Below are 23465 nucleotides of genomic sequence, written 5' to 3'. Positions count from 1 at the left end.
TTGAACTTAATGGTAGTTGATGTGCCTTTTCCTATTTACTGTTTGTGGAATGAATGTGTGTATCTCAGCTCATCTATCTTACAGGCCTGTTTGGTCATAAAAACAACAACAAAAAAAATTTCATGTACTTACCAAGGAATGCTGAAGAGTACTTTCAGTTAGTAAATAGAGTTATATTCCAGGAGCTTTAACTATCTCTTTTTAATCCTTGCAATAATTCCATAGGATAGATATAATAATGGTCATTCTCATTTCACATATGAGGAAACTGAGGCTTAGAGAGATTAAATACCTTGTACAAAATCACAAAACTAGCATTGAAACCCTGACTTTAACAGTTGGCCATACTAACAGCCATTGCAGATTGCCGGATTCAGTAATTTTCTAGATAAGACCTGGATGTTTAGGTTCACAGACTCCAGTTAGTGTTCAAGTAGAGTTTACATAACTGCTTCCTTCAGAAGGCTATGATATACACTATAACCTGGAGATTTTGGCTATGTTTGAGTGATTCAGGGCAGATCTGGTCATTACTTTTTCTTTTCATCCTTTATCACCAACTTTTTTTGTAGTAGTTACCATGTTACAACATTAGATCCTCAGACCTTATTCATCGTATAACTGGAAGTTTGTGCCCTTTTACCAATTTCTCCCTATTTCTGTTTCCTCAACCCCAGCCCCAGCAACCACTTTTTTTTTTTTCAACGTTTTTTATTTATTTTTGGGACAGAGAGAGACAGAGCATGAACGGGGGAGGGTCAGAGAGAGAGGGAGACACAGAATCGGAAACAGGCTCCAGGCTCCGAGCCATCAGCCCAGAGCCCGATGCGGGGCTCGAACTCACGGACCGTGAGATCGTGACCTGGGTGAAGTCGGACGCTTAACCAACTGTGCCACCCAGGCGCCCCCCAGCAACCACTTTTAAACTCTCTGTTTCTATGAGTTTGACTTTTTTTTTTTAAGATTTCACATATAGTGAGACCAGGCAATAACTGTCTTTCTGTGTCTGGCTTTTTTCACTTAGCATAATACCTTCCAGTTTTATCCATGTTGTCACAAACAGCAGGATTTCCTTCTTTCTTATGGCTGAATAATATTTCATTACACACACACACACACACACACACACACACATCATGTTTTCTTTATCCATTCACTCATCAGTAGACACTTAGGTTGTTTCTATATCTTGGTTATTGTGAATAATGCTGCAATAAACATGGAGGGGCAGATATCTCTTTGATATCCTGTTTTATTTATTTTGGGTACATACCCAGAAGTGAAATTTCTGGATCATACATGGTAGTTCTATTTTTAATTTTTGGGGGGGAATCTTCTCTATAATGTTGATCAACATTGTTTTTATCACCTTCATCATCATACTAAGACATGACTGTGGATCTTAGAAGTACAAAAAAATACACAGTAAAGTCATATTTTAACATCAAATATTAAAATTAAAATATTTAATATTTAAATTAAAATCAGAATATTCAAAATATTTAATATTTAAAAATATTACATCTGGAAGGGAACACAAAGGTATTCTTGTCCATGCCCTTAAATTTCCAGGTAATGGAATGAGGCCCAGAGCAAAGGGAACATCACTAGATATCAGAGTTCAGACTGGAACCCAAGGCTCTGACCCGATAATAGTGCCATTTCATCTACGTTGTGTTACCTGTCTATGATGGTCAGTTTTATGTGCCAACTTGACAGGACTATAGTACCCAATTATTTAATCAAACACTAATCTAGGTGTTGCTAAGGTATTTTCCAAGTGTGATTGACAGCTGTAATTAGTTGACTTTAGGTAAAGGTGACTACTCTTGATATTGTTGCTGGACCTCTTCTAATCAACTGAAGGTCTCAAGAAAAAAACTGAAACTTCCTGAAAAAGAAGAAATTTTGCTTTAAGACTGCAGCACCAACTCCTACCTAAGTTTCTAGAATGCCATCCTGTCCTATAGATTTTGGACTAATATACTAACATACCATAATCATATAAGCCAATTTCTTAAAATAAATTTCTTAATATCTATCTATCTATCTATCTATCATCTACCATCATCCGTCAATCATTTATCAATTTATCAATCTATAAATCTACTATCTATCACCATCATTTATCAACTATCTATCTAAAATCATCATCTATCTATCTCTCCTCTTGGTTCTGTTTTTCTGTAGAATCTTGACTGGTTCCCTAAAGGAACTTACAAGGCACACATAACTTTTATTTACATATATATAGCATAGGTACATTGAAAGAAAATACATAAAAATAAAATTTTCTAAAAACTTTATTCTACCTACTAAGAATGACCAAAGTAAGGTGAAAGCAGTCTAATAGGACAGTTGACAGATTGGCTATGAGATGCTGGCTTGTGGTTTCAAGAGAACTTGAATTTCGTCAGTAGAGATACAGAGAATTCTCGTTCTCCAACATTTACCTTCCTCCTTTGCATTACTAACAGAATTCTCGTGTTTGGAGAGGGCTGGCTGTTTGATAAAGTTTGTCCCCAATAAAATATAAGTAGCAGTTCCTAGCTGGTATATCAGGGAAGTGTTTTAAGAGGAGCATATCCACCTGACACATTTCGTAAATTCATTTACTTATTTTGAGAGAGAAAGAAGAGAGAGAAAAAATGCAGAGAATGAGAGAGAGAATCTCAAGCAGGCTCCATGCTGTCAGCACAGAGCCCAGTGCAGGGCTCGAACTTATGAACTGTGAGATCATGATCTGAGCTGAAATCAGGAGTCGGACACTTAACTGACTGAGCCACCCAGGCACTTCTGGAACACACATTTTGTCTCTCTTTATCATTTGCTCTTCCTGCCAAGAAGATAGATGACATGGCTGAGATCTCAGAAGCATCTTAGACCCTAAGAAAAAGGCTATTCAAATCAGAGAGGTCTTAACCTTTACACACCAAACCAACATCATCAGTTACCTACTTCTAGACTGTTCGTTAGACAACGAAAACAAGCCCATTTCTGTTTAAACCGCCATAATTTGGTGGCTTCTACCACACAATTCTACCAATTCCTACCTGAGGCAGACAGGTACCAGGAGTGGGACTGACAACCTAATATTCGAAAGTAACTGAATGAAGAAAGTAGGTAGAGAGATATTAATATATCAGATATTACAGAATAAAAACTAGTAACCTCATGATGCATTTGAAGACATTTTAAACTGTCACCTACTGTACCTTGGAATGTATATCATATGCCAAACAAAGCTGTAGCATCAGGGAATATGGTAAGAAAAAAACAGACTTCTGACAGCAAAATACAGAGAGAAAGAGAGAGAAATTCAGACTGGAGTAGGGAAGTCTGCAAGCAGAGATGGATGAAAATACATCTTAGAGATATACCCTTCACCTACAGTCTACAATCTATGCTGAGAACATTACAATTTTTTTGCTTATAATTTATTAAAGATGATTTTTTTAAAAATTATGGCAAATGCACATAAGATTTACCATTTTAATAATTTTCAAGTATACAGTTCAGTGACATTAAGTACACCCAGATTGTCATGCAGCCATCAGCACCATCCATCTCCAGAACTTTTTCATCTTCCCAAACGGAAACTCTGTACCCAGCAAACAATAGCTCCCCATTCTCTTCTCCCCAAAGCTCCTGACAACCACCATCTTAATTGTCTATGAATTTGACTACTCTAGGCACCTCATATTATTAGAATCACTTGTCCTTTTGTGATGAGTTTATTTCATTAGAATAATGTCCTCAGAGTTCATCCATGTTGTAGCTTGTGTCAGAATTTCCTTCCTTTTTAAGGCAGGATAATATTCCATTGTATGGATAGACTATATTTTGTTTGTCCATTCATCCACTGATGGACATTGGGTTGCTTCCACCTTTTGGCCTGCTATCCACATGGGTGTCCAAAGAGATCACTGTAATTTGGAGTCTTACAGGATCAAAAAACCCAACTCTTTCTATACTTCAAACTAAACAATTTATAAATAATGACTTGAGAATGACAGCCACAGTAAGATAAGACTGGACTGCTATCCCATCAGGCAAAAGTATTGATCTCCTAATAAAATTAGGATTAAACCTTCTGATTGGAACTTATTGTTAGAAGTTACCTCAGGTCAGTAGTCATATTTTATGGGCTAAGGGATTACATAGAAGCCAACAGAAAAAGGCAAGCAGCCCTAAAAATTAAGTCTAGATAGGATCTTTGGTTCTGTGTGGTTGTTTGCATATGGAATTGGCTGGAGCCAATTAGAACCAAAGTCAGTTAAGTTTTGAGAGAACAATATTACCATCAAAAGCCTAACCTGACCTGCAACATCCCAAGATTCTTAAACAAAAATGATTCCTGCACCTCCAAACCAAAGCAAATAGGAAGTGAGCTTTAAAAGCTGTGAATTTCTAAGGAAAGTCATTCTTCCAAAGACCATTCTGAGATGGAGCAAGGGGAGTAATGGATGAGGAAAAACCTCCTAGAGGGGAAACAGTGAGGAAAATGCTTAAGAGAAATTCTCCCAGAGGGTGAAGCAACTGGCCAGGAATACAGTCCATGGCCAAGACCAACAGTCCATGCCTATTCTGTGTTCTGTTTAGAATATTCCAGAATTGTTATGGACCAATGACTGCAATGAGTTTCCCATCATTCTCTTTCCTTAATGGGAGTTTTAAAGACAGTTATCTTCCTTTTCTGTCATTGCATATGGGGGATGCTGAGGTAGAATCTTTGACTTTTAGTTTTTAGACCTTTGGGCTACAGGGACCACATTTAGACATAACAGAAAGAAAGCATCACTCTTAGTGGGCATGAATATGAATATGAAAAAGGATATTCATGGATGATGGGTAGCTCAAGAGGGTTGATTCTGAGAGAGACTCTTTGTCGTCTATCCAAGATTTATTCTCCCCTAGTCTTACCAATGGGACCTCAATTTTCCCAGAGGGGCAATGTACACAACCGAAAAACATTTCCCTGCCTCCCTTGCAGATTGGAATGGTTATGTGACATAGTCCCTGGGTAGGTTTTCTGGGATTTGGAAAGCCCATTTGCCCATTATCCCTTTCTTTCTTCCGATTGGGAATGCAGAGATGATCACAGGAGCACTAGCAGTCCTGTTACAAGCACAGGAGTGAGTATCCCATCTTGGGGTCCCTGATGACAGCTAAGGCTACTGAACCAGCCACTGACTACTGGACTCCGGACTTGTGACGTGAGAGAAAAAAACACCCACTTCTTAAGCCACTGGTATTTGGGTTTAGAGTTATGTGTATTGACATTCAGTCTCTAACTGCTATAGAAACTAATTTCTGAGGCCCAAGTTGGGTCAAATCAGGTCATGAGATGGACCAGGCAATGGGGGTTTCTTGTTCACAGAAATAAAGCGATTTGCCAGAACCAGGAAGTGGGGGAGTTTAGGTTGCAGGATATCTCCCCTGGTCACCAATGTGCATTGCAAGTCCTACTTCCTGTCAGGGCCCTGAGAAAGGGACAGTCATCAGTCATCTTGGGAAACTTTTTTGGGCCTGGGGAGTGGGGGCAGGAAGTCTGCTCATTAACATAAAAGGAGCTCCATTAAGGACAAATTATCATGTAAGCCAAAGGTTTACCCTATAGGGGACACTTGTCAGAAGGTAAATTTAGGCTTTGTGAGCGTGCAACCTGTTAGATGGGTGGGAACCTTTAGTTTCCCTGGGCAAGGACCCCTGAAAGTAGGAGACATACACAGTAAGCCTCAGCATGTTTCTAAGCAATCATTCACTCACTCAAAAAAATGTTTATGAAGCATGTGAGAGAAGCCATTCCACTGCAGGTGTGAGATACAGATATATCCATAAAATCTCCTATGATGTGTCCCCTGTTCCTTGCACTGGCTTTGGGGCAAGCTCATTCTTGGGAATTTTGAACATTTTCTTGCCTCTGTCCAGAAAGCTCTTCTCCCAGGTACCTATCTGACTAGTTCTTTTCACTCAGAACTCAACCAAATGTCACATCCTCAGAGATGCTTTCCCTGACCATGTCCCTAAAAAGGCAGTCCCTTCTTCTCACTCTTTGTATCCTCATCCTGCTTTATTTTGCTTCACAGCACTTATTACCACCTGTCATGTATTTATTTGCTATGTGTTTTTGTTCCCCTCACTAGAATGAATGTCTATGAGAGCAGGATCTTTGCTCTGCTCACTGTAGGGACCAGAACAGCATCTAACATAGAGCAGAAACTTCACACATATTAACTGAATGAATGAACACACAGGCCTTGTCCTCACAGAGTCTCCAGTCTAGGAGAGGAGCAGACCAATCACAATAGTGCTGTTTGAAGATAAGGGCAGAGCACTCAGGAGGAGAGGAGGGACACCCAGTCCAGACAGGGATGGATGCCTGAAGAAAATGACTTTGTGGAGACAGAGCAGGACTAACTGGGGACTGAGGGTCAAAGCAGAGAAAGAGGATGGAGTCTGGTAGATTAGCCAGGTTGGGGACCACTTCTCCCTCTAGGTCAAGAGAAGTGGGTGGATGATGAAACAAAGAACAGGTAGAGGTGTGGGGTCATGATAGAAAGTTGAGAAGGGCCATTATACAACAGGACCCTAACTTCAATGTGGGAGAGACAGATGTGGAAGTTAGCTTTAGGGCCAGGGGAGAGATCATCTTGGGAAGAAATTTTTTAGAATAACTTAATTGGCTTCTTTGGTTGTGCCAAGATAGCTCTTGGGGAATACTGGAGCAGAAGGCAGAAGGCCACATAAATGGCTTTGCATAAGAAGTGGACAGGACATTCAATATTCAGCCTCAAAAAGTGGGGTCCTATTGGCAGTGAAGAAAGCAGACATGGCAGTTAGGTAAGCAACTGATCTCACCTGCCCCAACAACAAAGTCTTTTTGCCTGAGGATAATAAAACATTTGTTGGGGAAAAAGAAATAGCAAAGCCTTAGGGGTAGAAGAGGTGAGGAATCTGGGGAGTTCCAAGGAGGAATTTGAAAGAGGGAACAATGGAGGAAGCTAGTGTCCAAGAGGAGGGGCCACTATGAAAAGTCCTCACTGGCGGGAAAGGGTGAGGACCAAGGCATACATCCCTTTTGGCATACAGGGATGTACCAGAGTCACTTTAAATTGTCCTTCCTCATTGGGCTGTGACATAATCTGAACTGCTCATCTTTACCCCCTACGTCACAGACATCTAGTATGCACAATGATCTGGTTATGAAGAAATTAAGATCAATGTAGGACAGAGAAAAGTAACAAATCAAAAGCTACTCAGTGAGTGGGAATTTGGCAGCAGTAAATGAGATTCTGGTGCATGAAGATGAAAGTTCTAGTCCCCCGAATCCCTTCAGAGACATGGCGAAGGGTACTGAGTTTCCTATCTATGTGGGATGGGGTTGGAACTTGTTTAACTGCTTATTTGAGAACAAAGTGACCACATTCTGATTTTTACTTTACAATAGTAGGGCACAGATGATGTTGTTGCTAAGGGTGAGGGGGCATTAATGGGGTTTGGGCAGGTGGGGAAAGCAGAGGTTTGGAAGAATAGCTGTAGAGAGTAGGACAGTGATAGATACAAGGATAGCCTTATATCCCCTAAACCCAAGCTATGGAAAACATAATTCAATCAAAGACTTTACCACACTTGGCGAATGCATACTGGTCCAGGTCTAAAGCTTTCCTGAGGGTCTTTCTTGGAGAGGAGGGAGTAAAAAGAGGTCAACGCCTAGAGAGGGACAAGTAGCAGAGGAATGATTTTAATCCTATGGACAAAAAGCCCAGCTCCTATTATCTTGGTCAGAAGTCTGTTGAGGCAGTGACCTGGAAAAATTGGTGATGGTTTGGAGTAGATAGAGTGAGGACTGGACCTGACCAGAGAAATATAGAAGCACTGAGGATTAGCACTGGATGCCCAGATAATGTTGATACCAGGAGTTGGCAGAAATTTCAATCCACTGGAATGAGTGAATTCCTCCAGAAGCTTCCAAACCCTGAGGGTGGAAAAGAAGAAGGAGATGGCTGGATTGATCAGCAAGACAGTGGCTGAAAAAATGTCCCATGGGCACTAGGCTGGGTACAAAGTGATCCAGAGATAGGAAGGAGGCAAAGGAATCTGAGGAGAGTGACAAAGTTCAGCTGAGCTTCCAACCCCTGAGGGTGGAAAAGAAGAAGGAGATGGTTGGATTGATCAGCAAGACAGTGGATGAAAGAATGTACCATGGGCACTGGGCTGGGTACAAAGTGATCCAGAGGTAGGAAGGGGGCAAAGGAATCTGAGGAGAGTGACTAAGTTCTGCTGAGCATGGAGAACACTTGTAGTAGGGGGAAGAGAGGAAGAGAGCCAGAGATAGAAGGCCATGGCCTGAGACTGACATCTTAGAGTTGAGGTTTCCAGAACCAAGCATGTCTGGGAGAGAAGACCTTGGGAATGGACATGGGAGTGAGCTGGTGATGTGGGGTATAGACATAGAGTATTGAGTCAAGGGCATTTGAAGCCAGCTTGTGGGCTGGGTGTGACAGAGACATCTAGATCTCAGAGAATGTTGGCTGGAATGAAGCAGAAAGGGAGATTCTGCATCATTGGGTGCCAAATTCCCCAGGACTGAGGGAGACAGAGTGAGTCCATGAGATGATAGTAATGAGGAGTGGTGGGTAGTAGCTAAGCCTAATGGCAAGCCCTTCAAAGGGAGAAGGGACTTTGTATGACAGTGAGAAATGGTGGAATAGCAGTTTTTGTGGAAAGCCAGTTCCATTCCTAGGAAGGTGTGAGAGGTGACACAGCATTCCCTCAAGGGCTGCAGAGGAAGTGGTGAGATTAGGAGGGTTGGGCTTCAGTTACAGCAAGGAAGCAGAGGCGATGCTCCATGAAAAGGTTGATGATGTAGATTTCAGAAGACACAATGCAAGCACCAGCACAGACAAAGCAGTGAAAGAAAGAATAAATGCAAAAGGAAACACAGAGTGGTATGAACAATGCCAAAGGTGAAAGATAGGTTGACTAGAGAGTCCCAAATTTTACTGGGTCGCTGGAAATCATAGAGACAAGACTCTTGGGAGTGATGACTGTCCAGAGGCTACAGGTTTCCTTGTCTGGGTGATGTGGAAACCTGCTGAAGTTTTTACTCTGTGTCTGAATGGCTGAATTTACATGCCAGTCCCAAGTCCCATAATGAGCTGTGACCCCCCTCCCCCCACTCTCCGCTCATTGTCTCCTCTCTCCTGCATTCTCCGTGTCCCCCTGCACTGGCTTATCTCTTCTGTTTTCAGGCACACACAGGCCATCTCCTCTGGTTACCATCTTCTCTCTTTCCTACCTTTCACTGCAAACTTCCCAATAACTGCCTCTATTTGCCTACCATGCTCTTACATACAGTCTATCTTCTGCTCTCACCTGTCTACTAAAGTAGCTCTTGTGAAGCCACCAAGCCTCTCTGCACTGCCAGCAACTAGGGCCATTCATTTCCCCACCTTTTCTTCCTTGATGTCTCAACAGCCTTTGGCTGGATTCCTCCATACTTGAAACATTCTTTTCTTGGTTTTCTGCATGCTCTTGCTTTTTAACTCTTCTCATTCCCTTCTTGACACTTCATTCTCTTTCTTATTCCTTTAATAAAATAATTCCTTCTCTGGGCCTATGCTGTTCTCCCCACAAAAAGTAAAGTGTAGTGGTTAGACACATGGAGGCTGATGCCAAGCAGCCTGGATCCAAATTCTGACCCCACCGTATGCCAGCCAAATGTCTTTTGGAAAGCTAAGTTTTCCAGGACTCAGTTTCTCCATTCAAAAATTGGTATGATAATAATATCTACTTCATAGGGTAGATGAATTGGCATTTACTGAATATCAATGAATGTTGTACACTTTTCGGGTACTCAATGAACCAATACATACCATCTGAAATGTGTTTGTGCTTCTTATGTTCTACAGTTGGCATAAAAAAATCTGGATTTCAGCCAATGACTATTGTATTTGACAATATTTGTTCTTATTAAAATTACCTGGGCAAGCCCAGTGTGACTATTAACTTTATGTATCAACTTGACTGGGCTAAGAGATGCCCAGATAGCTGCTAAAACATCATTTCTGGACTTGTCTTGAAGGTGATTCTGAAAGAGATTCATATTCAAATCGGTAGATTCAGTAAAGCAGATTGTCCTCCCCAATGTGAGTGTGCACCATACAATCCTCTGAGGGCCCCAACAGAAGAAGAAAGTGGAGGGAAGGTGATTTTTTTCTCTCTGTATAAGCTGAAACATCCATCTTCTCCTGACCTTGGACATCATTTCTCCTGGTTCTTGGGTCTTTGGATGCAGGCTGGGACTTGCATCATCAGATGGTTTTCAGGCCTTCTGGCTGGGATTAGGGAGGGGAGGGCTGGGTGATGGGTATTGAGGAGGGCACCTGCTGGGATGAATACTGGATGTTGTATGGAAACCAATTTGACAATAAATGTCATATTAAAAAAAAAAAAAAAAGAACTACATCACCAGTCCTTTTGGCTCTCCAGCTTGCAGATGTGGGACTTTTTAGCCTCCATAATTGTATAGGCCAATCCCCCATAACCTATTTCTACATATCTATATCTCTAAATATTCTATTGGTTGTATTTCACTTGAGGATCTTGACTAATACACCTATATTTCAAATACAGAGTGATCTCCACTCTGTAACACACATCTGTGCACATCTAATTGGACTAAACCCTGTATCTGTCAGCCAGAAGCAAGCCTTGAGTGATTTCATTTGTAGAACTGATCAGTCATATTTATATTGAACACACATTGGCTAAGTCTTTGTTTCTTGATGGCAATTCATTATCAGTTCCAGTTGTTTCTGCAGGTGACTCTTTAACCTCATTAAATTCCATTGAGGAAACCACCAAGTTTCAAGTTACATAGTTCATTCCTGCCTCTAAGCAACCCTGAACCTAAACATGAATTTTCTAAGAAAGAATAGTTTCCTGCCCTCAGAGAGAGGGAGGGAGGGAGGGAGGGAGGGAGAGAGAGAGAGAGAGAGAGGATTTGATAATTCCAGGCTTCAAAATTTCACCAGAAGTGTTGTCAACATAAAGCCAAAATGACCACTTCAGTCCAAAATGAGTAAGTAGGGTCTTACAAGGGGGAAACTGGTTATTCAGCATTGGTATAGAAAACAGCTGATGGATATGTGTACTTGTCAGATGGTTCTTTTAGGACTTCATATACCGAATTCCTATCTCTTGCAATGACATCATATTTCCTTTTCTGATTTATTCAGGGAGATGGGAATCAGCTAACCATTTCTCCCCTGGTGTTTCCAGCTCAGTACTTGTGTTTCCATGGAGCACCCCCTGTCAGCACAGGCTGCTCATGGCCTACCCAAGCAGCTGGAATCAGGTGGGAGCCCCTGGTGCTGGGAGGGCTTCCCTGAAAGCCCATGGGGGCTGTGTTTAACAGTCTTGAAGAGTGCAGCCTTGGGCAGAGGGCCAGGAACAATCTGTGTAACCCACTAAGCTAATTATTCTCTCTGCAGATGGTGTCCTCCACTAATCCTCTCTCAGTTTGTCATAATCCAGTTTTGTTCTGAGGAGAGCTGCTGGGTGTCTGGCTTTCATGCAAAAGGACTGTCTGCTTAAGCAGAGGAGGTAGGTCACCTGCTCTGTGGGGCTGGGGCTCTGGGCTCTTAAGCCAAGGAGAGCAGCCGCAAGGGCTGTCCAGAAGAAGGCCACTAGTCCTGTGGCCCCGGGGAGGCTGAATCAGCTTCAGAGAGAGGGGCAAGCATCCACAGTGGTCTGACTTTCCTCCACTGGCCACTTCCCTGGGGTCTCAGAGGGCTCAGAGGAGCTGGCCATGCTCTTTTGCTCTGCAGAGGATGGTGAGTCTTTTTGAGTCTCAGTAGGTCTGTGTCTCTTAGGGTCAGCCTCCCCAGGGGTAGAGTATTTTGGCTCTGGGAAGTCACAGCCAAGAGGGAGGTGTTTCAGCCTGAGACTCTGGGAGGGACGTCTTGAGCAGGATGCATGTGGTGATGCAAGATTGGTTCTCTTCCCCCAGCTTGCTGGGCTGTTTGGTGGTAGGTCATGTTTAAACACGGTGCTGCTAAGATTCAGGTTCCTGCTCGTTAATTTACAGGATGTTAATATTATATAGCTTGTCTGGTTCTCCCACCTGCACCGAGGGGGTGAACAATGCAGTCACTGGAGCCAGAGAGGGAGAAATCCCTCCTGAGGACCCTCCTCAATCTCTTAGGGTGGAGGGGAGCTGCCCCTCCACTCCTACAGGGTGAGGATGGCCCATGTTGGGGTGGTTCAGGGGCCATGTTTGCTTCTCAGAGGGTCAAGACTTCAAGAGAAGGCTATAAAGAGCCAGGGCGAATATAGAGATTAGCAGGAAAAAGGGTCAGGAGTCCCTAGGAATTACATTATTGAATTTCCTCTACTGGCTTCAGGGTTAGCATCGTTGCACCCGTTCCTACAGAAGAAAATGGGGCATGGAGATGTTAAATTGTGGAAGCACCACTAAGTCAAACCCAGGTCTGCCTCAAACCTCTTTCCTCCTTGTTGCTCTTTTTAGTCATCCTTGGTTGAGGCAAATGCCATCCTCCTGTCCCAGGTTTAATGACAAAGAGACTGAGACTTGGGGTAACTGGGTGATTTGCAGAGGGCACAAAGCCAGTGAGGGCAGACTCTCAGCCAAGTCCAGTGTGACTGACACTAATTATCTCTGTGCTTCAGTTCTGCACCTTCCCATTGGGCTCCACCCCACTGCAGACTCATCCTCTACTTGGAGAAGGAGGTCCACTCCATAGTGATAGGCAAGGGGGCATGAACCACTGCCTTCTGGCAGTGTAACCATGAAGGAGGCCCGGGAGGGCATCTGGTTCCTTCCCACAGCCCAGAAGTACACCTCAGACAGTGAGAATATCCTCTGCTCTGGGAAATTTCTAGAGAAGTATAACCTGCATTATTCTTTGTTTATGCTCTTAGATATGTAAACATCATCCAGAAATCCTCTTATTATGGTGGTCTCAGACAGGTCTGCTTTCCTTATCTAAGCTGGGGAAAATAGGAGAGCTGGTTGCCATTTTCAGCACCAACGTGCTTAAACGTATGTCTGTGTATATGTGTGTGGGTATGCATGTCTATATGTGCGTGTCTGTGTGTGTGCATGCCTGTAATGCGTGTGTATGTGACTGGGTGTTTGTGTGTTTGTGCATGTGTATGCACATAGGTTTGTGTGTGTGTGTATGCATGTATGTGTATGCATGCATGTGTATGCAGGGGACCTGGTTTTGCTGAGAGACCACTGGACTAGTGGTCACAACACCTAGACCTGCTGACTGCATGGTACCCCTGCTCTCTGGGCTTTGGTGTTCTAGGTGGAAAGCTAGCAGGATGGAGTCAAGGAGCCATATCTTCTTTCCAGTGCAATAGCCTATGCATGCAGTGTTCAGCAGCTTTCTCAGCTCCAAGTTAAATAACCCCAGTCCCCATAACCTTTCCCTGTAAAGCACATTTTCCAATCCTTTAATCATCTTGGTTATTTTCCTCTGAACTCCCTCCAAGATACCTATGTCATTGGATAAGTATGTCGTATAAATTAGTCGGTAAATCAATCTGTCAACAATATCTCTTGAGCAACCACCCTGTGGCTTGCAGGAGGTGCTGGGCTGATACAATCCAACCACACAGGAACAGAAAGATTTTTTTTCACTGTTGCTCAGACCAAGGGTTCATTTGTCCAGCAGTGGCCTGAGGCATAGTAGACATGCTGGGAAGATATTGTTCCTTCCAATACCATCATCTCCAGAAGCTCAGGGCTGTGCCTCAACAGCAGTATCTGAGAATGTTTTCAGTAAACACTTAAGGGCACCTGTTCTGTTCTGAGCCCTGTGCTAGGCAATTTGAGGGTTATAAAAATGAGCGTGATGCTCCCTGACCACCTGCACAGAGTACAGAGTAGGGTGGATTCAGAAGCAAAGAGGGGTAAGTGGGTCCTAACTGAGGACCTAGCCAATCTCTCAGCTGCAGATAGGACATTGGTGCTCAATGTGGGCTGCTTTGAAAGCTTTTCTCCCAGATGCAGCATAATCAACAATAAAGTGAAATAGCCAAAGAGTTTGGAGGAAACTAGGCTTTTATCTGAACAATGATTTCACTCCTCATTAGCTGGGTGAACCTTGGGCGAGCTAGTTAAGTTCCTGAGTCTCAGGTACTTTACATGGCAGGGTGATATCTACCAAGAGGGATTGTTTGAGATGAGACAACATCACATTTGTCAAATGTCTGGTGCATAGTAGGTGATTGATATTATAGTCTGCCTTCCCCTCACCAGCTCATTAAGGATCAGTTTCTGCAGTCTTCAGTTCCTTTGGTTGGATCTTGGCCATCCCACTAGTTGGGGTTTTAAGTTCTATGAGTCGATCATGTGATGTATACAGTATACAACACTATCATCTTTGCTTATTGATCCTAAAATAATTTTCTTCAAGGTTGAAGGGCAATATTTTACTTATAGTATAGCATATGCTTCATGATTTTATAGTCTGAGATCAACTGTGATCTTAGCTTTTATCTTTATGGTTGGAGTCCATATTCTTTTTTCAGTTTAGCCTTGACTTTTTGTATTAGAAAGAACACTTGGCCCTTGACCAAGACCTCTGGCTAACCTGAAGGATAACTTTGGACAGGTCACTGAAGAGACAGCTGTAGTACAAAGCAAACACTTCTCAAATATAAGTGTGCACCAAAATCATCTAGAGGTCTTAGTAAACAAACACAGATTGCTGAGCTCCATCCCAGAGTTTCTGATACAGTGAGTCTGGGTGGAACCTGATAATTTGCATTTCTAAGACATTCACTGGTGATGCTGACTCTGTGGGTCCAGGGCCTGCACTGTGAGAGTCACTGATGTAGGAAGAACAGCTTTGGACCTTAGCGGAGCTTGGCCAAGTTGACCCTTCTGAGCCCGTTTCTTTATTTACAAACCTCTACCTTACAGATTCAATTTAAAGGTAATAATTAGAGAAATTATGATGAGCAAAGAACTGCATGAAACTATAAAACACAATGTAACTATTAATAGTTTAATATTCCACATCAGCTTTAGCTTACTCACTTATAAAATGAAGATAATAATAGTAATTTTTATAATGATTAAGTGAGATGACCAATATAAAAGCAACTTATGAAATATAAAGAACTACGGAATTTGGTTCTTATAACTTCCCTAAGCCTCAGATTCCTCATCCATAATATGACAAGGTGCTCAGTGAGTTTATTTTATGTGCCAAGTCATGCGGTAGCTCATTATTCTACATGTGGATAATGCAGGTTTGTAGTTAATACCCTGCTGATGCTGCCTTGTGTCCTGTTGGATCCTTTGGTCAAAGCTCCATGTTGGGCCACTGTTGTGTTAGGATGCTTTTGGCTACAAGAAACGGAATTCCCAGCTAAAAGTGTTTTTAAGTTAAGGATTTTGTTGCCCAGAGGCAGAGTGATTTCATGGTTGATTAATTCAATGGCTTGACCAAGTTAAGACTCTAGAATTCTTTTGGCTTTCTCCTCGTGGTCACATGGTGGCTGTAGAAGTGCCAAAACTCACATCCACATACAACAATCAAAAGCATGAAGAGACGAATCCCTGACTTGTATACTTTTTAATGTATAAAAAAAACCTTTTTAGAAGCCTGTTATTGGCCAGGGTGGTATCACATGTCCTTTGACAAGGGAAATGGAACTACATGATTAGTTTAGACTAGTCAAATATTCAACCTCTGTGGCTGGAAGAGATTCATGAAGCATGTGGTCACCCAATCAAGCCTCTGTCAGCAAGTGAGAAAGTCAGCAAGTGTGTGAAAGAGGAGGTGACCAGCAATGTTCCTTTCCAATCAGAGTCATGTCCATAAGGCTTTACTTGCACACCTCCCCACAACGTTATGAGATTTTCCTGTACCTGGGGCACAGCTAGGAAGGCCCCTCACCAGAATATCAAAAAGAAGTTTAAACAGGTATTTGCCATCCTTCATAAGAGAAATGGAGCTCTCCGGGAGTCAGGGGAGCAATCCATCCCCCTTTCCCAGCAGGGAGGTTACTGATCTAGAAGGACAGACTCAGTGGCCACAGTCTTTCCCAGGCAAAGTGCTTGACCCTGAGAATTCACAAATCAGCACTGCAGCGTTACTACTGTGTGTGGTGTTTCCTCCTGAATCTAGCATAGTGCCAGTACTTAGAGCATGTGCCTGACAGACACCTAAGTGCTTAAGAAAGATACTCTAACTGCCACAATTAAAGTAGTTTGGTCAGCAAGCAGGTTTGGGGAAAGTGAAGGCTTTCATAGTGGAATAGATTTTGCTAGCATTCTAAGACAGTCATGTCTGTGGAATTTTAAAATCTCATTCTTCTTCCTCTGTAAGAGCTTTGTCAACCCATTGGAGTAGTGAATCCAAGGGTTTTCTGAGGGAAGGGAAGCCCCCCCCCCCCCCAACAGGTTTCTGTTTTAAGGAACAGACTCTTATCTAGGCTCAGGGATGGCTAACAGCTCTGAAAGGAAACAAATCCTGGATGGGAGTGGTTGGCCACAGCCTTCACTGTCCTGGCTCCTTCTGACCATGGGGTGGATGCTCTTGCTCCTGAAGCTCCCCACTTAACCCTTAGTAAGTGACATAGGAAAGCTGTGAGGTTGAGATCCCCAGGGGTGTCTCTAGGGGAGATATGTGCAGAGTTGAGGAAGATAAACACTGAGAAGGTGGAAGATTGTGTCCAGTTCCCCTGTGTGTGTAGTGTCTGTCCATGCTCAGCAAAAATGATTTCTCTAAATGAGATCCTACCTGGAGCTCTAGCACAAGAGTCAGATGGACCTTATTGCTTTTCTGCTTTGAGGGTCTCATTTTACTGGCAAAGACATGGAGGTCACTTCAAATAAGACAAAGAACCCAGGGCTTTGGACATCAGGGTCCATGCCTGTTACAACATTCTTTGTGATTTGTTTTAAAATTTTGGAGATGTGTATCAGATCCATGCAGGAGCAGGATGGTGTGGCTACTAGATTTCAGAACTGTGGTTCTCAAATCTATTTGTTGTGAAACTGCCCAAGGCATTTAAAAAACATGGCTCCTCTAGGAGGAGGCCTGGAAGCCTACATTGAAAAGCAATTAATGACAAGGGTTGGTGAGGATGTGGAGAAACTGGAATTCTTGTGCACTGTTGGTGGGAATGCAAAATAGTGCAGCCACTATGGAAAACAGCATGGCGGTCACTCAAAAAATTAAACATAATATCAACATACGATCCAGCAATTCCACCTCTGGGTACATACCCCAAATAATTGAAAGCAGAGTCTTGAACAGCTTTTTGTACACTCATGTTTAAAGCAGCAGCATCCACTATACCCAAAAGATGGAAGCAACTCAAGTATCTATCAATGGATGAGTGCATAAAGAAAATGCGGTATACATATACATACAAGGATATTATGACACCTGCTACAACATGGATGAACTTGAGGATGTTGTGCTAAGTGAAATAAGCCACCCATAAAAAAGACAAATACTGTATGAATTCACTTATATTAGATTCCTAGAGGAATCAAATTCACAGAGACAAAAAAGGTGGTTCTATCAGAAATGGTAGAGAGGTGGTTTCCAGGGGCTAGGGAGAGGGGGAATGGGGAGTTAGTATTTAATGGGGACAGAATTTCGGTTTTGCAAGATGAAGAGATCTGTGAGTGGATGGTGGTGATGACCACTCAACAATATGAATATACTTTATGCCATGGAACTATACACTTAAAATGGTTAAGACGGTACCTTTTATGTTATATGTACTTTACCACAATTGAAAAAAAAACTGATAGCAGCAACAACAATGAAAATATGCTCTCAGCTGTCACAGATTGGGTTCATTGGGAAGCAGAATCTGAGAGGCAGGTTAGGGTACTGAGGTTTATTAAGAGGTGCCCTTAGAGGGAAGAAATAGGACTGGCAGAGGCAGAAGTGGGTTGCCATGGAGTCTTGGTGGAGACTCAACCAATTTTGCAGGGAGTTCTGAAAGTAGACAGCTCTTGACTGCTTCCTTGACTAGGGGCAAGATGACCAGGACTTTATGGCTGGGCTTGCACAGATGCATCATTGGAGGTACACTACCTTGCAAGAAATGTAGCCCAGGGCCAAGCTGCCTTCTGCTGAAGCAGTACCTAAGGGGGCTAACCACTGAGGGCTGTCATTTGAGAAGAATAGGTGCAAAGTGCCTAAGAGCATACATACCATAATAGGCTTCAACACCCATTTTTAAATTTTCATTGCAACCTTCCTAGCACTTTCTGAGGAAAGCATGTCTCCTTGTTTTGTATGTAAGGCATTGAGCAGTTAAGTCACTTGCCTAGCCACATAGCTGGTAAGTAGCTGAGCTGGTTTAGAACTCCAACTTCCTGTCTACATCCAAGGCTCTGTCCACACCTGCCACCTGTAGATGCAGGTAACAGAGGCTCCACCTTGAGCCCTGGACATTAGAGCGGCTGGCCCTGGCCCATCTCCATTGACACTCCTTCCTAGGGGATGAGGAGTCCAGAGACACCAGGGGATGTGCTCCACCTGGAGTGCATACTGGGGACTCGGGATTCCTTGGAAATTCTAGAGCCTGCATCGCCTCTTCTCTGGGTCCATGCTCCCAAGGCTCCTAGTAAGGTATGCAAAATCCTTACTAGGTTAATAAATGAAAGACAATATCTTTACACAGCACACACAGGTAAGATACTTAGCCATTCAGAAAACCAGTACTGGTGTCCATGCTTCTGGATTCAAACCCCAGCTTCCCTTCACAGCTTCTGCCTGTCTCTATGTATTTAAATCTCTTTATGTATTTAAACTTCTCCATTTTCCCACTACAAAATGGAGATGATAGTGGTGGGTCCCACATGTTGTGTGGGGATCAGACTGTCAGGGAAAGTGTAACGTAAACAGGTGCTAATGTTATGAGATCCTCATTACAGCAGGCTCTCCCAGTGACATTGCTGAGTCTGATGCACCCTCTGCTTCTCCTGACCCAGCCTGGTTCTCTCCTGTCTCCAGATAAGGCTCTAAGCTCTGAGGTGCAGGATGTCTCCTGTCATGCTCTCTGGGGTGGCCTCAATGCCCAGCCTGGGGTGTAGTCCGTATCTGCTGAATGACAGAATGAAGATGGGGCAGGGTGGCCAACAGGGTATTGAAGGAATCCAGGCTTTATGAGTGAGACAAAATGCAAGCTGGAAGGAGGAGAAAGCCCACATCAGCAGTTGCCTTTTGGGTTCACAGTATGGAATCTTGCACTGGTGACCAATAATGAATGTGTCCTCCACCTGGCCTGGTAGTGACATGGGAGTTGCACTCCTTCGAACAGTGGGAAACAGCCTGTGGGTTATGTTTCTGAGTACTTCCAGAGCCCATAGTTTTATAGTTGGGAACGTGGAGACCCAGTCAGCAGAGGCTGAAGGCTCAAGGGCACATGACTGCTTCCCTTCCTGGAGGCTTTCTTTCCTGGCAGGATGTGCCCATCCCAGAATGTGTTAGCAGTGATTCTCTAACCTGGCTGTGCTTCAGAATCACCTAGAATGATGGCTCATACCAATTCCCACCCTCAAAGGTTTGGATTCAGTTCTAGGAAGTGATGTTTGGAAAATCTGGGACTTCAACCAAAACCTCTGGTGGTTTGGATGATTTGGTGTTGAAGACTGAGGTTTGGGAACCACTGGTTTGGAGAAGATCTTTACAGAAATTAATCTAAGATTTTATTTCTTCTATTTGTGTATTTCTTCATTCCTACAATAATTTAGGACATTATAGAAATCCAAGAGATCCAGGGGTGCTTGGGTGGCTCAGTTGATTAAGTGTCTGACTTGGGCTCAGGTCATGATCTCCCAGTTTGTGGGTTTGAGCCCCGTGTCAGGCTCTGTGCTGACAGCTCAGAGCCTGGAGCCTGCTTCAGATTGTGTGTCTCCTTCTCTCTCTGTCCCTCCCTTGCTTGCACTCTCTTACTCTCTCTCTCCCTCTCTGAAAAATAAACAAACATTAAAAAAATGAAAAAAAAAAGAAATCCAAGAGATCCAATGTTAAAATAAATGCTCATTAATATAAAAATCAGTCAAATGGGTTGTTAGTGTTGTATAAGCTAAATAACTACTCAGCTGACTTTTTCATCTTTTATTAGCAATAACATGTATTTACTCAGAGTTGGAGAGAAGTGGTTCTAATTCCTGGCTATATGTTAGAGTCCCACAGGAACCACTAGAAAAGTGCCAGTTTGGTAGAGATCTCTGAGGTCGGGTTCTAGGTAGATTATTACATGTAACCAGGTTTGAGAACTACAGCTACGGCATTGCCAGAGCTCCCACTACTCACCAGCTTCATGGCATCCTCAGGGCAAGCCTACAAAATAGGAAGGGATTTTGTTTTTATTTTATTAATGAAAAAGGATGAAAAGGCTGAGGCCCAGACTGGTGAGTGAACCAGCCAGAAGCTAGAGAGGGAGAGGTGGTCTTTGTTTATAGATGCTATTAGCTCACCTTGACCCAGTCAAATCTTAGTTGTTACATTTTTCTGTTTAGTTGAGAGCAGGGGTGAATCAGACCTGTGTGGCCTTGTGTGCCTTTCAAAGAGCAGAGGGTGGCACAGGGATGGTCTGCTATGGGCTGCTTTTCTTTGGAAGCTACAATTCAGGAGAGCCACTGGCTTCTTGTAGAGTCATAGACTTTCAGGATGGACAACGTCTTTAAGGGCCAACTTGTCCAGCCTCCTCATTTTTTGGAGAAGAAATCAGAAGTCCAGAGATATGGTGTGAAATCTCTGAGTCCTCATTACCCCAGTGAGACAGCATCTCAGTCACCTGGTCCAAGTTCTGAGCAGTCCAGTTTCCTAGACCTTGAATAGACCTTGGGTCTTCTTGGAGAAGAAGGTCAAGGAGCAGAGCATAAGCTTTCCCAGAGGGCAGAATTGGGCTGGATGCTCTCAGGACCCCACATGACCTTCTCACATCCCAAACATGCCCTGGCAACATGCCCCCTTGTTGACAGATGCTGGAAGTTTCTGCTACCCTTTCTGATCATCTCCCAATCTCCTCCCACCCACTCTTGGCCACATTTGCCAGAATGACAGACTCTATAGAGTTTTATTGCTCTGGTTTTGTAAATCAGTTTCTTGTAACATACCAGTTGCTTCCATTCTCTGAATTTCCATGACTCCATCAACATGTTTTGGGAGCTGGGTGCTTTGTCACCTACCACCACCTGCCCAGGTGAGAAGTAGCCAGCAAGCCCCCAGGCGAGAAAGGAGTGTTTTTCCAGCACTCACATTAGCTTCTTGGCTGAACCAGGATCTTCTCTTTCCTTGTGCAGGGATTACTGGATCACATTCCAGCTTTTTCCAGACTCTTTGTTACCTTATTACCTGGCAAAAGAGACAGATGGAAAGACACTGTTCCCCTCTGCCCAAGACACTAATCTAAATGCTTTCCCTTCCTTTCTGAGAAGCCAAGAATGTGTCTCTCATCACTGATCCTCGGGTCTTTGGGGAGCCCATAGCAGACTACCCATCATCCTATGGCAGAAGCCAGATTAGGAACCATCAGAAGAGTGGAAGAACTAACATCCAGCACCTACAGGGTGCCAGGCATTTTCAAACTTATGCTTTCATGTAGAACTTGGGGTAATTTTTATTTTTTTTTTCAGATGAGGAAACTGGGGCTTGGGCTACTAGTTAATTTAGCCAAAATTACATAAATAACTAGTAAGTGGGGAAAAGAACCAAAATTTAACTGCACCCATGTAACCATCAGCTTCACTGTGTCTTGCTTGAAGCTCTGCATTAAAAAAGAGAGAGAAATAGAATGTCTGTGACATTCCTCTTCAAAAATAGTTTTGTAATTTTTAAAAGTTGATCATGGTTTGGCTAGAGTAGATGTTCTCCTGCTTGTGCTTCCTAAGAGCACCCTGCATTCTTCTTATCTTTCCCTTAAGTTACTAAGCATTTAATTTAGGGGACCCTGGGCACATAGACAATTCTTTCATAACCAAAATATACTTGAGCTGCCTGTTGGCATTTTGCAGCATACTAGTAGAATCAGAGAAACTCATTCTGATGTTTAAAAAAATTTTTTTCCAAAGCCAATTATTTACTAAAACCTCCCTAAGAAGCCCCAAGGGGTCATTTCATAGCAAAATATCCAACAGATCTTCACCTATCTTCCCCTCCCTCCTGATTTTTTCTAGTTTTCCCTCCAAATTTTTTCTCTCTTGATTTTAGCCAGTACTACTCTCCATTTTTCTCTTACTTTTAACTACCCGATTAGTTTTGTTTTTCTTAAGTTTCTTGAGAGTTTTCTAACGTAAATGAATCAAAGCCATCTCTGATTTTTCAATTCTGCAGACTTCCTCTTGCTCCTTAAGCACAACTAAGCCCCAAGCCAAGCCCCAAGCCCTCTGTGTGGGGATGGGAATGTTTGGGACTGGACAGGGGGAGGTGAGGCACTGAGAGATGTGGTAAATTGTATGGTGCACCAAGTAAGATTACATTTGACTGCAGGTATGCTCACTTTGGTAGCACATATATATTTGACTGCAAATGATGGAAAATCAAGTTTCAGTGGCTTAATTGAAAAACTCAGAGGCAGTCCAGGGCTGGTATGGTAGTTCCGTGGCCATTGGCATGTAGGCTCCTTCTATCTCTTATCTTTAGTATTAGATTCCATCACGATGACAAAATGGTGCCTGTAGTCATTGTGTACATGTTCCAGGCATCTGGAAGGAGAAGAGAGTGAGGGGGAAAATGTCTTAGCACCCTTGAGAGAGGTTTCCTAGAAACTCCTCCAAATGACTTCTGCATAAAACTCATTGGTCATCCTGGGGTGCCTGGGTGGCTCAGTCAGTTAAGCTTCTGACTGGCTCAGGTCATGATCTCACGAGCCCCATGTTGGGCTCTGTGCTGACAGCTCAGAGCCTGGAGCCTGCTTCAAATTCTGTGTTTCCCTCTCTCTGACCCTCCCCTGTTCACACTCTTTCTCTCTCAAAAATAAATAAACATTAAAAAAAACCCTCATTGGTCATCCCCACCTGAAAAAAGAATTTAGAAAATGTCATTTTATTAATTAGATATATTGCAGCCTCCAATATTTAGGATTTTGTGAGTAAGAAGAAAGGGAGAATGGGTATTAACAGTCTTTGCCACATACGGTGAAAATTTTGATCACTCTCCCTCTTGGGACTTTTAAAAACTCTTCAAAAAATTAAGTCTTTTATTTTGAGGTAATTGTAGTTTTATATGCAGGTGTAAGAAATAATACAGAGAGATCTATAGTCTTTACTCAATTTTCCCCAATGGTAACATCTCATCAGACTATAGTACACTATCACAGCCAAGATATTGACATTGATATAGTCAAGATATAGACATATCCTGCACCACAAAGATCCTTCATTTTGCCTTCTTATAGCCTCACCCACTTTCCTCCTTAACTCTGGCAACCATTCCTCTGTTCTC

At 42.9% G+C, this 23465-nt stretch overlaps 1 protein-coding gene across 1 annotated transcript in view; it reads left to right on the top strand.

Annotated features, from left to right (window-relative positions):
- RP1L1 (RP1 like 1) overlaps nucleotides 1-23465 on the top strand; it is a 64387-nt gene that overhangs the window by 2628 nt on the left and 38294 nt on the right. The window contains exons 2-4 of the mRNA XM_042936670.1: nucleotides 5093-5251; nucleotides 11244-11362; nucleotides 11499-11610. Of these exons, the coding sequence (XP_042792604.1) occupies nucleotides 11579-11610 (32 nt within the window). The 5' untranslated portion in view covers nucleotides 5093-5251; nucleotides 11244-11362; nucleotides 11499-11578. The remainder of the gene's footprint in view (nucleotides 1-5092; nucleotides 5252-11243; nucleotides 11363-11498; nucleotides 11611-23465) is intronic.

Source organism: Panthera leo, chromosome B1, assembly GCF_018350215.1.
Source record: "Panthera leo isolate Ple1 chromosome B1, P.leo_Ple1_pat1.1, whole genome shotgun sequence".
NCBI lineage: Eukaryota > Metazoa > Chordata > Mammalia > Carnivora > Felidae > Panthera > Panthera leo.
This window is presented reverse-complemented; position numbering and strand designations above follow the sequence as displayed.